The 15,057-nt window shown below is 39.4% G+C and overlaps 1 protein-coding gene across 1 annotated transcript in view; it reads left to right on the forward strand.

Moving 5' to 3' along the window:
• MAP4K5 (mitogen-activated protein kinase kinase kinase kinase 5) overlaps positions 1-15,057 on the forward strand; it is a 68,322-nt gene that overhangs the window by 27,947 nt on the left and 25,318 nt on the right. The window contains exons 3-6 of the mRNA XM_072427763.1: positions 7,848-7,938; positions 10,417-10,481; positions 12,124-12,179; positions 12,969-13,016. Coding sequence (XP_072283864.1) covers positions 7,848-7,938; positions 10,417-10,481; positions 12,124-12,179; positions 12,969-13,016 — 260 coding nt within the window. The remainder of the gene's footprint in view (positions 1-7,847; positions 7,939-10,416; positions 10,482-12,123; positions 12,180-12,968; positions 13,017-15,057) is intronic.

Below are 15,057 nucleotides of genomic sequence, written 5' to 3' on the forward strand. Positions count from 1 at the left end.
ACTGCCCCCAAGGACCTCAAACCGCCCCCACTCAACCAGTAACACCAGGAAGGGAGGGAAGCTGTCCCTCTCCTATTGCTGGAATGATCCACTTCCTCTTCCTTACTTATTTAACTCCTCCTTTCACCACCCCTTTTGACTCTCTTCCTTGCCTGCATTTTAATCCTTAGATGTCCGCCTCCCCAGGGTGGTGATATTTGCTTTCCCCACTGCATTCCCCTGGGTAAACACTACCTTTCTGATAGCTGACATGGCATTGTAGAAATAACATTGCACTTCTATAGGAATCATGATTTCCTTCCTTGCTTCCAATATTGGTCCACACACACATGTATTCTGCATATTGTAACATTTTACATGGGGTGCCTGTTTCTACCAGTGTGCAGTAAAAATACTGACAGAGAAGACATTAAAACAAACAGGTGTGTTGAGCAAATGACTTTCTTGTCCCTTGTCCTAGTTTGCAAAGTGCAGACAAGGTGAATGTAATCAAATCAGTGTTTTCACTGGACTGAGTATGTAATGGATGTTCTTAATGCACACAGGATAAATGCTGATGTGTTTTTTTTTTTAATTGCTTGGTATTACAGAAGACATTTTAAAAAGGTGCTTTTTAAATGTAATAATTTCATCAAATGTTTTGGCTGTAATATATTTGCTCTGTATGTACAAGGCCAGCTCTATAAAGATATGCTTGATATTTTTGGTGTAGAGGAACTCGAGCGACCTGCACAGAGCCCTGACCTCAACTCCACTAAACACATTTGGGATGAATTAGAACACAGATTGTGGGCCAGGTCTTCTCATCCAGCATCAGTATCTGACCCTATTCTCTTTGGCTAAATGCCTAAAAAAATCCTACAGACACACTCCAAAATCTTGGAGAAAGCTTTCCTAAAATAAGAGGAGGTTGTTGTATCTGCAGGAGGGATTGGACTCCTTATTAATACCTACGGCTTTGAAATGTGATGTCCAACAAGCTCATGTAGAGTTTGTTCAAACTCTTTGTTCCCTAGAAGTTTCTGCACAGCTCCCAGGCGGCTTCCTGCAGATAGGTCACTCCCTATTCTCAGGCATTGTTATGGGCTGTTGGTGGGTTTTTATCTAAAGCCCCCAACTCTCCCTGTGGCTTCTTTGTAGGGATAGATTCTGCTTTCATCATCTATGTGCAGCCGCTCTTACGAAGCAATAACCACAGCTTTTCACGGGTGCCTGGAGAAAACAAGTGTTATTAACCACAAAGATATCATGCTTCAGTGTCCACAAACTCCTAATTTCATATTTTAGAAAAAAAACTCAATTTTTATTTTTAAAGTTTTTGTTTCTTTAAAGTGAATGAAAACAAAAGAAATGAAGTATAACTCCTGTAAGCACTTCCCTGATGCCCAATGTGACTAGTGCTGATGCCTAGGTCACGTTTTGGTGATACTTTGCATTTTACTGCTGACTTTTATTTTTGTTTTTTTATTTCCTGAAACTGATTTCTGAACAGATCTGTAGAGTGTGTTGTGTGTTTGATCTGTGGAGTGTGTTGTGTGCTTGCATGTGTTGTCACCACAGTCACCTGAGAGATATGTAACCTGTGTGCCAAGGATTTTGGTATATGCTAGTGATTCCTAAACTGCTGTACCTGTCAGTGACCTCAATGTTCAAGTCAGTTTTCTTAAAAAATAAAATAAAAAAATAAAGTAGTTGCCTGCTATTTCCTTTAATTTATTGATTAAAACTTTCTTAATAAGGACCTGACCCTTACTTCTCAGTGTTCTCCCCGGCCCTTTTTAACTGGGTGCACCCCCCGGCACTTTTCAGGAACCACCTGGCTGTTTTTGGGTGGTTACTGAATAGTTACGTCACAATACAGGGGCTGCCACCCACCTACAATTTTTTCCTACCCAGCTTAAAAAAATTTCTGGGTTGAGCACTGTTTCAGGTCTAAACTTCACATAAAACCGCCGTTTATAAAGTTTCTGCTGCAAGCAGATCCAATGCTAATTTTGCAGCTCATTGACTGAAAAGATTGGTGAGCATTTGGACTCCCCAAAGCAAGATAAACACCCCAATGACCTTTTGATCATGCCACAGGACAAATGAGAGCTTCTGATCTTGTTTGTTTTGTACACGTCAGGACTTAAAAGGACTTTTGTACACGTCAGTACTTTGGATTTTGCAACACATTCAATCTCAGACCCCAAAATAATAAATATTTTTAGATATCAGTCAGTTGTTTAGTGGAAATCACTTTAGATGCAGATCTGATCAGTTTATTGAGTCAGCAATTGGATCGGAAGTAAAAATAAGCCACTTGTATACTAGGCCTCAGGTGGTGGACACAGAAGACTTTTACTAAAGTTAAAGCAAAGGTAAATCCTGGGGATACTCACCTGTCCTTGTTCCATCACTAGTGCCTGCATCTTCTCATTCTTCTTTCACATCCCCATCCTGGTCAATCATGATGGCTCAGCAAATTGTGACAGCTGAGTGGCGATCAGGCAGGTAAGAATACTTCTTGCACATGAGACATCACCTGTACCTTTCTGCAATAACCAAATGTCTGATGCCAAGTGGAACCTATAAACCACTCAGGTAGGCAGACTATTCTGTTTTATGGTTGAACCACATGCACAGCATGCATCATTGTGCAATCCCCACTTTAACCACCCTAGCAGTATTCCCGAGTGTGACTCGGGGTGAATTTTACCTGCAAAAGCACCCTTTTTTATTTAAAGTTTATTATTAATTGTATTTAATATTGGACATATTTCAGTGAGTTATGCCTAAGAATTATAAGCCTACATTGTAAAATAAATTTTGCATGAAAATACGGACAGAATTAGAATGCCAGGGGGGGTTAATTTTTTAAATGGCTGACAGGTTTTCATTAGCTTCATGAAAGCTAGGAACCTGCTATTTGCTTGTGCATGGAGGGAGAACAGTAGAAAGTATGTAAATCCAAAACCTTTTGGTTTGGTTTTATATAAAGCTGATATGGTTTATCAATCCTGTGTTCCTTCTGGAGAGATTCAAATTTGCTATTTTTCCTATCATAGAACAAAATATGGTGGGTTATTCAGTATATGAAGTTGTCACTGGTACAGGAAAAAAGGGAAAATCCTTGCAAATGTTTTCATCTTGGAGAGATTTCCTCCCTCATCCTGATCCATAGGAGAAGCAATAACAGGATGCATATGGCACAGGACGCAGAAAAGAAAGAAAAAAAACAACGCACGTTTTACTGTTGTTTAACTTCTTACAAGTTCTTAACTTAATTTCTTACAAGCAAGACCGAAAGCTAAAGCTATATTATTTAGATATACCAAAGTCCTGTACACACATTAGATCTCTGTTGCTGCAAACAATCTTTTAGAAGAAGAAAATATTGCTAAGCGGAGGGGGAAGGACGAGCAAATGGCACCATGTGTTCTCTTCTCCACTCTGTAGGGAAGTGCAACCATCATCCTTGCTTGGTTGCTCATTGATGTCAGCTGCACACTTGCTAGATTTTCTCCCGACCATTCGTCTTGGGGGACAATAATTTAGTGTGTGTACCGTAGCGTAAGGCTACATACACATGTGCAATAATTATTGTTCGAAAACAAAAGAATATTCACGATTATTTTGAACGACTGTATTGTGCACAGTTCTGTACATGCTGTAACGATACGATCGTTCAAATATAATCCACCAATAGTGTACACACGCTAGATACGATCATTTGAACGATGCAGGAAGTGACGTGTAAAGGAGAAAGTGTACCGCAGAACAATCCACGATCCCTGAGCGACCGTACACACAATAGATAGCGAACAATCGTCGCCCAGGACGGTCGTTCGTTTTCAGCAACATTCCTCATTCATCAGCATTGTTGGCCAGTTGATGTGCCCTTTTTTTGTTATCGATTATCGAACGAACGGTCGTTAGTCGTTTGTTTCCAACGATAATTATTGCACCTGTGTACCTAGCCTTAGAGATGAGAAAAGTTCCCTGGGGCAGTTGTAAAATCTCCCCCTGGCAACAATGGGTTTGCTCCATGTTCCTTCATATAATTACCTCAACTGTAGGAATAGTTTGGTTTGTTTACTACATATTTAGTTTCAGCTACTGCTGTTGGGTATTTTATTACCCTAATGATGTTGCCATGCAGTACTGTGATTAGTAGACAATGGGTATTCTTGTAACTGTACAAAGTCGTAAATGTTTTATTTATCAAAGCCAATTGTTTTATTGCATCCAATTTACTCAGGTGTCTCCGGTGTCTCCTTTAATCCCCATGACCCAAAGTGTTCTCGCAAACACATGAAGAGCATTGAAGAATGCTTAGACTCCAATGTCATTAATGTCTTCATCTCTTGTTTACCAGGATGTGTTGTGTGTAAATGTGTACAGGGTGTATCCGCTCTGATCCGGACGTGTCACTTGCGGACAATAGGTAGACTGGTATCACTGTGAGGTCCTGGTGGTTTCATGTAACCAGTTACCATCAATGCATGACATCACCACCTTCCACCCTGTTGGCAATCTGACAGAATGTCTCTATAGCCAAAAAGCTTTGAATTCCATGGTGGCAAATATATATTTGTCCTTTCAGTTTTCTGTCATCTTCCTTTTATTTTAACGCTCTGCCTTAGCGTTGCTCTCTGCATTGTGTTTCTTCTCCTCTGGTGAAGACAAAGTAAATTCAAATTTTGGTGCATCATTTGTTATTGCAGTGTTTATCTCATTTATCTGCATTTTATACTTTAAAATAAATACTTCACTCAGAACTTTATATTCTGCTTTACCTCTTGTTTGCATCTGTTTGTGACACTCTCTTCTTACCCTTACTGCTATGATGCTTGCTGTGCATTCCATCACCCTCTTCTTCTGGCTTTTCCTTGTGCACATTCTTTCTCCCTGCTCTTCTTTCCTCTTCATTCTTCCTCCCTGCCCTACAAAGCTGTGCATTCTTTATGAATGTCCTTTCATGCTGTGCTCTCTCCCTTCCTACTGCGCCATGCTGTGCACCCCTGCTTCTTCCTATACTCTACTCTTGCTTCCTTTTCTCCCATGCTGCAAAGTCTTCCTTCCCTCTCTCACATGCTGAGCACTCTTGCATTTAACCTGCTACTCTTTCTCCCTGCTTTCTTTTTGTGCAGTTATTTTCAAATACTCTCTCTTGGTCAGCAGTCTTCCTATCTGCACTCTCTTGCTGTGCAGTCCTCCTTCCTGCTCTTTGCCCAGTTTTCCAGTTTTTCTCCCCGCTCTCTCTCTTTTCTCTCTTTCTCTTTGCTCCTTGCTATAATGAACTGGATTTTTCATCCAGTTCCCTTCCATCTTGTACGATCTTCTAGTTAGAGCTAAATGTTTCTTTGCACAATGATATGCTTTGTTTAGTTACCCTTAGCATGTATATGAGTCTACGATAATGTGCACAGGCCTGCCTCCTGACTTGTCTGCATTTGCTGAGCACATGATATAAAATTACCCAATTACAATGTTCTCTCCAGACCCTTTTAGCTGGGCGCACCTTCCGGCACTTTTCAGTAACTACCTGGCTGTTTTTGTGTGGTTACTGATGAGTTGGGTCACAATGCAGGCGCTGCCATTCTTCTACAATTTCTTCCCACCAGGGATAAAAAAAAATTCAGGGTTGAACACTGCAGTTACCTTTAAAAGCAACAGCCAGTAGGTACTGCATGAGTCTGATTCGTTAGACCTTCATCTGACTTATACCTGTGTGCATTTCTGCCTAAAAACCTGCTGTGCAACTGTGCAAATCCTTTGTGACATGGGCAGTTGGCAGATAATTTGCCTGTACGCAGAGCAAGTGATCAAAAAAGACTCTTCAACTAGAATAATCCACCTGCTAACATCTGATTTACTAGAATTAACTCTTAAGACATAAGAAGGACCCATCAGCCGCCATACACAGCCCTCAAGTAAACGTATTCTTTGGCCGTCTGTACTTTTTCTGATAGGTGTTGCAGACCACAACTAAATATGAGACCCATCATCTCCCGGTAAAGCTGCCACTTTGCTGCCTTTCTTCTAGAGCTTACTGTAACGTTTCCTTCTTTGCATGTTAGTAAGGCTTATTATCATTTTCTGATCAATTTTGTATGCTTCCTCCCCGAGCCTTTTTACAGGAAGATCTTGTGTTCCTATCCAGACAATGCCGCTCCCTGGCGTTGTTCTGGAATAGCAGGTGAGACATCTCCTCCCAATCGGCACAGCTCGCAGGGCGTAGGACAGGAACGGCTCTCAGATGTCAGAACTTATGTAAACAAATGAGTTGATAGCTTGTCCCGGCTTGTTTGCCTTGTACAGCCGCATTGCTGAGCAAACTTCAGTCTGTTCTAGGAAAGCATGGCTCACCTAGGAATGGTGATGAGACCATACTTGTATGGATGTGCGCAAAACATCCTATTCTTTTAAAAAATATATTAAAAGGGTCAGTGCACCCAAATGTGTCTACAACTATTCTATCTGTTGGGATTTCCAGTAGTATCATAGTTTCTGTCAGAGCTTATCTCTATATTTTAAATGATAGCAGAAACCGACCACCTCATTTTGGTCAAGGCCAGTAGGATTATCTGACAGCCCAGGTGCTATGTTCCCAAGACCGGAGCCCTTATGTGATTGAAAGGATCTCTTTAGATTAGAAAGTTATATATTTTGGAGTTGTGAAAAAAACAAACCAAACATTAATTTCCTCTACAAAAATACTCTTAACCGTTAACCGCTTACCTGCGTGTTGGGAGGCTCCTTCATTTATTGCACTATGGCATTATATTGCTGGGCTATCTGTCAGTGATCTGGTCACTTAATGACAAACTGATGGTTTCTCAGACTTAAAGCTATGTACACACGTGCAATAATTGTTGTTGGAAAAGATGACAAAAGACTCAACAATGCATGAATGAGTGTTTTACATACAGCGCCATTCTGCTCTATGGAGAGGGGAGGGTGAGAACCATGGAGCGGCACCCCGCTGCGCTTTCTTCCCTTCACTTTCATTACGATCATTCCTCATTCATCGTCCAAATGCATGAACAACAAGCGCTGTACACACATCAGATTCAAGTCCAATATCAGCCCTTAGACGTGTGTATGTAGCCTTAGGGCCAATCTGCACAATTGATTGATGCGCCATTGTTAGTTCACTGATTTATTAAAGCTCTACAAGGCTGAAGAGGATGCACTTTCATCAGTGAAGCTGGGTGATCCAGCAAACCTGGTATGGATTTCCTAAAAGTCATTTGCTATTTGTTCGCAAATGTTTTGATCCCTGGACCTGATCCATTCCATAGATCACCCAGCTTCACTGATGAAAGTGTATCCTCTCTAGCCTTGGAGAGCTTTAATAAATCAGGACCATTGTGTTACACTTTTAACAGGACCATTGTGTGTACAGTTTTATTACCCCAAATTCTTTAAGAGGCTGGACACAAATAATTATGGATATAAACTTCAGGCTAGCCAGTAATCACAGAACAGACACAATAGCAACACAGGAATGGGACGATTCTTTAGGGTGGCTGGTATTTAGGCAGTGTGCCTCTTAATTTTATTAATAAAGCAATTAAACACCACAGTACAATTATAAAACAAAATATCCGTATAGAATCAGTGAGTTTATAAAGATCTTCTTTTCTGTGGTGCAAAAAATGATAAGCAACTTTTAGAACAAATATGGGTGTTTGAATAAATAAAACTGGTGGACAACAGCAGGACAGTGTCCCTTCAATGTGTGTGGATGAATGGGGCTTCGTATGTTAGCTAGCAGTTAAATAATGTGACCTGTCTCGTTATTGTTTTGTGTTGTCTGTTCAGTTGCTGCATTTTAATAACGGTTTTCTCTTTATTTTCAGGTGATGATTTCTCCTTAATCCAGCAAGAGATCTTTATGGTGAAAGAATGTAAACAGACCAATATTGTGGCTTATCATGGCAGCTATCTCTGGTATGGTCCAAACTTTTATATTCGAGCGTGTTTATATTTTTATTTTATTTTCTACTATAAGAAGGTTTGAGTATGTTAGTGTTTCTCAAGCAGGCTTACTCAAGAGGTTGCTAGGAGTTAAGGAACAATGAGCAATTTGTGACCCATATGGGTGACCTTTTTCCACTGACCATAAATGCAAGTGGCAACCTTGCCGCTGACCAACAAGCTAATGTATAGTGAGCTGTGGATATAGTAATTATAGTAGGGGTTCACTGAAGACCTGAAAATTATTTCATTTGTTCCCTTATGTAAAAAAAGGTTGTGTTAAAGGAATAAAGGGCCGGAATAAGGCCATGCTTATTTGTCTTGCTGCAGAATTGCAGTTCTTTATTTGGGATCAAGGGGTGATCTAGGAGTGTCCTGGAAAGAATGGGTGGGCCGGGCACTCCTCCCTTTATCCAGGCTAGAAATTAGTGATGGCCCTGAAGCGCCTGGCCATTAATAATAAAAGGGAGCAGGTCTTTGATACTGGGGGAAGTCACAGCCTGAGGCCAGATGGGCTAGCTGCAAAGACTGTATGCAGCCTATGGCTATGTACACACCTGTAATTCTTGTTGTTGGAAAGAATCTTTCATGATTCTTTCCAACCACTAATGACTGCAGGATGCATGAATGAGTTCTGTACATACAGCACAACTCTGCTCTATGGAGAGGGGGATAACGATGGTATGGCACCCCGCTGCGCTTTCTCCCCTTCACGTCCATTACGGTCATTCGGACGATGGGCGACGGGCGCTGTACACATGCAAGATTTTCATCTGGTATCGGCCCTGAGCTGATTAACGGAGGAGAACCATTGCACGTGTACCCAGTTTATATCGTGGGAGAGCCCAGGAGGTCTATATTCTAGTCTATCCTAATCCAATTCTGTTTTATGCAATCTATCAGTGTTAGATAGTAAAAAGTCTAGATAAAGTAAAAAAAAGTATAAAGTTTAGATAAAGTGGAAAAATGTATTTTCCTCACTTATTCTAAAATGCTATCCTCATCCTTTAAGGGGCTATAAATACTTGATAGGAAATAATACTTCATAGGAAATAAAAAGCTACTTCTGCTCATACATAAATCATAGCCAGGCAAAATCTGGCTAATTATGCCATCTAGTGTGCAAGGCTTTTCTTTTCTAGGCACTTAGAAAATACATGTATGTGAATTTGAGTACTATAGCATGTCCAACCTTGTTTTTTTAAAACTTTTTGTGGATTGTTTATTAAATATATTAATAAAAAAACTATTTAGAGAATGTTACCATCTGGGCCTGCAAGTTCTGTTCTGTGCACGGTAGACTGTGGTAAGTTCCAATCCAATGTCTCCTCTTTTCTTAGTGTGACATTCTCCCATTATTTGGATGAATGTTTAAATCTGTAACTTTATTCTCAGTATGACGATTCTACAACCCCACTGATTTCAATTTTTTTAATCTAATGAGGCAAGTGCAATTCTTGTAAGGTATTTTGCCTGGAGTTCTGCTTTAAACCTTTTGACCCCCACCCACTCACTACTGAAATTTTTATATTGCTGGTGGGTGTGTAGATTAAGCCAGGAATTTCATGCCTCGGCATAACTTTAAGACATGCCGGCCTTTATTCTCAGCCTGTCCCAGCAAATGTATACTGGGGCAGCTTTTATGTGGTCTCTTATAGTTTATACTTTTGCTAACAGCGTAAATGCTAAAGAAAAGATATATAATGAATTCCTTTCATCATTTGCCAAGTGTGAGGGTGACAAGACATATAACTTGTCACGCTGTCTGCCACTAATTTCCTACATCGTTGTATGCATTTTCCTGTCTTGGATTTGATGTTTTCTACCATTTAAAGACATGGTGGTCCTGTGGATTTAGCAGGGTGATTGGTACTCATATTCCACATAGCTTTGAGTCTGTTGTATTTTCAGATTTAGCGATTTTCTTTCTCATGCCTGTGCTGGTCTTCACTATATCTTATGCTGCCAGATAAATGAGGTTATGTGCAGCAGAGTCGATGCAGCCTGATGCCATTTTGGTATAACTAGGAGTGAACTTGAGCAAAGAAAACTAGAAGTATCTGAATTGCAGCTTTTTCCCTGAGTGCCCCAGGAGCTGGCAATTAAAAGAGATTGTGACTCGACCTGGTAATGGGAATTAAGGTGATGGACATTCATGAAGGCCAATGTACACAATGTGGCTTTCCCACCTCAAGGATCTCCCAGAAGACTTAGTTACTGGACTGTGCAGCCACCTTCTAAGGCTAAAGGGAACCTGAACAAATGGGTTGTTGTTTTGTAACATAATTTACATCATGTAACAGCTTATTTTATAGCCTACACATTACAGAACACTAAGTTTGACATAAGTATGCTTGTGGTTAAAGCTAAACCCCCCTGTTATAAATGACTCATAAAAAAGTAAATGTCTTACCTGATAATAATCTCCAGTATGTCTTGTTTACATTGCAGCAGAGAGAAGCTATGGATCTGTATGGAGTACTGCGGTGGAGGATCCCTGCAGGATATATACCATGGTAAGGCATAATCTGTTATATCCAAAGATGGAGAAGATTACAGTAGAGGACTTGCATTGACTCAAAACTCAATTTAGTGCAGATTTAATACACGGATGCATTTTCTTTTGTAGAACCCAGTGACACTAGCACATTGTATTTTTTCCCCCAAATGTTAAAAAAGGAAATGTCATAAGGATCACATAGCACAACCTAAAATGAATGATAACAGTTGTACTGCATTTATTTGCAAGCTCTTCTGATAGAAATTAGTCCAGAAAATGTTTTCCTGATGATAGGCATGATAGGTTCAAGGGAACCTTGGTATATGCCCTTGTTGGCTTCCCTGTGGACACATGACTAAAGGAACTTGGGTATATGCCCATGTTAATTTGCTCCAAATAACGCAAACAAACTATTTGGAAATTATACCAGAAAGAGCTTACCACTGTACATTCAGTAGTGCATAATATGACTTTTACCATGGAGAAATGGGAAACTCTTAGTGAAATCCAAATGTTACCCTTGCGGTGGGGCTCCCTTCTAGAGGAACTTTAAAGAGTAGTTTTATTTGCTTATCCATCACTCTCTTGCTAGCGACGCCTTCATCTTTGGCGTTCTGGCCTGTGAACGGGACTTCAACATTAATTTTTACAAGAACGTCCCTGCACTGGACATGTCTGCAACTAGAAACCCACAACGAGTTTAACCTAATGTTTTGCTAAAAATATCATTTGTGAAATATCTGCCGTTCCTGGAGAAAATGGTGCTCCATGTTTCCCTGTGGTACTGCTAAATAAACACAAAGCTTAACAGTTTGGTCTAGAGTGCAGCACTAATGAAAGCCTAGAGCATAATTTTCCCCGAAAAAAAGAATTGTTGCAGATTTTCTATTATACTTTATTAATCCTTTTCAACAAGAATGTTAACATTTTGTGTTTTGCCCATTTCAATTATCGGTGTCGTTTCAAACCAATTCAGCAGCTTTTATTCTCAGAATAAATTTACTCAGTCGAAAACTCTCCAAAACTTCCATAAATGTCTTTCTATTGACGTCCACCAAAGGTTAATGTCTGGCCAGGCAGCTATGTTTTCTTCTAATATGTTGCCAATAAAATTCTCCCTCATCAACAGTCATGCTTGATACAAAATAGCAGAAGCAGTTTTCTGTCTTTGGGAATCTATTTTTTGCTTTTTTTACATATTCCCCTTCAGCTTTCAGTTTCAAAACCTTTTCTCCAGATCTTTTCAGTAATTCAAAAAGTAGTTGACACTTACAAAAGGGAACAATATATTTTTTTTATGAAAGAGAAACCATGATTTACTTTTACCCTTTATTAAATGACCTTTACAACTGCAAAGTAAAACTTATCCTGTATAATAGACAACCTTTGGGTCCATTTATACCGCAAAACACTGTGCCGCTCTATACACTTGGTTGTGTGTTGAGGTGATTTATTCAAAATTGAGGCAATGTAATGCATCCTAATGCATAAACTTTAGATTTGATTAGGGGTGTAAGGGTTTCTGATGAAGTCTGAACTTTTAAAAACTGTGCAGTTCCCTGCTCTGCAATCTTTTCACACTCGTGCCTAGTTTAAAGCTTTTACTAGAACACATTTTTCATTGTATGAGTGTCAAGTCCATCCATTTCTCTTTATAGTAACTGGACCGCTGTCCGAAAACCAGATTGCCTATATGTGTCGTGAGACCCTTCAGGTAAAAAAAGAACTAGCTTAATCCATGGTGTGTCTTTATTTTTTTTTTTTTTAATGGAAATGATGGTAATAGGGCCCTTTGCCTAGCTTAAACTAGCCCTTGAGGCAGTAATTCTCGCTTTTTATATGGGGGGAGTAGGATTTTTCACACCGCCACCTGTGAATGGGGCACTTTTACTTCCACCACAGCCAATATTGAGGCACACTACCTCCCACCACCAGTGATGGGGTACTCTTCCTTCCACCACAGCCAATAATGAGGCATACTACCTCCCACCACAGCCAATATTGAGGCACACTACCTCCCACCACCAACGATGGGGTACTCTTCCTTCCACCATAACCAATAATGAGGAACACTACCTCCCACCACCAACGATGGAGTACTCTTTCTCTTAATGATCATAGTCCGGTCCTTCTAAAGCTAAAAGACAGTGAAGTTTGACATTCATAATGTGGCCTCCAAGCACAAAATTTTAAGAAAACCAATGCTCTGCCTATTGAAATCAGAGCAGTTGGTTTGCTTTGATTCTCCTTTTGACTTCCCAGTCTTTGATTTTATCTTTAACTATGCTTTCCAGTGCTTAACCCAGAATTTTTTTTAAGCCGGGTGGGAAGAAATTGTAGGTGGGTGGCATGCCCTGTATTGTAACCAAACTCTTTAGTAACCACCCAAAAACAGCCGGGTGGGTGCTGAAAAGTGCCGGGTGGTGCACCCAGCTAAAAGGGCCTGGGGAGAACCCTGCTTTCATTTTTTTTCCCATGTTAATCTTTGATTTCTCTCATTCAGGGTCTGGCATATTTGCACAGTAAGGGGAAAATGCACAGAGATATTAAGGTGAGTGTTATGAAATAAATGCATCTAGATCAATTATTTCAAGAAACATACACTGGTGAAGAAATCTGGTTGCAAATTTGGTAGTTGATGTAATATGGGTGGTGGAATTGTAACATTCATTCTGATATTAGATTTACTTTAACAACCAATTTCAGTTGTTGTGTTAAAAAAAAAAGTGAATCATAATTTCCATTTGCATGCAAAGCCATTAGGATCAACAAGTGTGTATCCTTTGAAAATAGAATGAAAGGTGCGGGCTGGTTTTTTTTTTTTTTAATTTTAAAGCACACACATAAATGGCTGGAAATAGTTCCTTTAAATACTTTCTGCACAGGATTGTTTCTTTCCAGAATGCAGCCAAGTCAGAACAATGGAAACTGGTCCTTAAGGTTAGCCTATGTAATTAAGTGAAGCTTAATGTTTACACGTTAAGGTTAGTGGTCATCACTTAGGTTTAGAGGTAATTATGAGATTTGGAGTCAGACTAAATAGTGGTTTAGCTTTTGATTAGGGTTAATTTCACAGAGTTCAGGTGTGGGAAAACAGTAACTTATTAAGTTATTTTTATAATTGTGAAATATATATATGTATATTTGTGTGTGTGTGTGTATACCGTGGACAGTGGGTGCTACTAAAAATTTAGAACAAAATGATTTGATTGTAGTAAAGATTTTAAAGTCACTACTTCTTACTACTTTATTGCACTGATCATGGCTTATTCGTTCTCACTGTATGTGCATTGTAATGTGATGCATTGTATATTGTCATACTGTAATTATTATGTATTATATGCACATTGACATCTTAACATCACATTTCAAATCTATAATCATGGCACTAGCTATCTGTCTTAGGAGCACACAATCTATTGTAATTAATGTAAGCCAAAATCGAATCTGTGACCCTAATACTGTAAAGAACACTGAGCCACCATGTTGTCATACTGTAAATTATGTACCACAATAAAGTAGTACAGTGACATCCTGAATGTGCCCTCAGATGAAGTTAGCTACCTACAGACAGAAAATGGATGAATGCCTTTAAATATATTTACATATATCTTGCCTCTGATTGCTAGGGGCCAACTTCTTCCCCAGAATTACTATTTTTAAGCAGACAAAAAACAAACCAATCTTGGGCCAAAGTTTCAATGTAATTCGTTCTTTTCATGTTAGGGAAAAAAGAAAGAAACTTTATATGGGCTTGTTCACCCTTTACAGCATAGTTACTGCTTACCAGGCATCCAATAAAATTCAGTTAGCCCTTGATGATGTTTGTAGGTTTTCATAGTGGTTTTCAGGTGGTACCAGGTTTTTCTGAAACATCTGGAAACTTCTATAAAAGCATTTGTCCAGCATTGTGGTTGCCTTGTATAGATTCTCCTGTGTATGGAATTGGTTGACAAGAACCAACCGTGTCACCAAATGAAGTGAACTTCTAGGTCCAAATGAAAAATGTTCCTGTACAGGATAAAGGTATACTTACCTTACCACCTTTTCTACCCATATGTCATGAATATTCTTCTAGGAGGATTTTGTGAAACACAGAGCAGGTAAAAAAAACCTTGCTAAAAATGGTTTTGCATTGGGTTGGATATCTATTTGCACATTTTTACCTGCTCAGTGTTACAAAGAACCCTTTCTAGAAGTCCAATATTGTCACATTCAGTGATGCTGAAGATAAGGGGCTAAGGTAAATATAAATATAACCTTACAGTTTACAGGTAGGTTTTTCATCTATTTACAAAGGGAAAGGGCCCAGACAATGTAAACAGACCCTCTATTTTAGGTGAATGTTTTCTTTAACCACTAGTATTCATTTCATTATAATGACATTAGTGGTTTCTTGGCATTTTTCTGTAAGCCACTATGGATCCATATTCCCAACTGGGTAAAAAGCACTGAATGAGCCTTAAAATGTATATAACCTATATGGATGCTGCACTGTAGGAACACTGTATGCCTACTGCACACCATAAAAAAACTGCAGTAGTAAGCATTTGAAATCCATTTTTTTTTCTAAATAAGGACCTTTTGCATTA

Source organism: Pyxicephalus adspersus, chromosome 12, assembly GCF_032062135.1.
Source record: "Pyxicephalus adspersus chromosome 12, UCB_Pads_2.0, whole genome shotgun sequence".
In the NCBI taxonomy this organism is placed as follows: domain Eukaryota; kingdom Metazoa; phylum Chordata; class Amphibia; order Anura; family Pyxicephalidae; genus Pyxicephalus; species Pyxicephalus adspersus.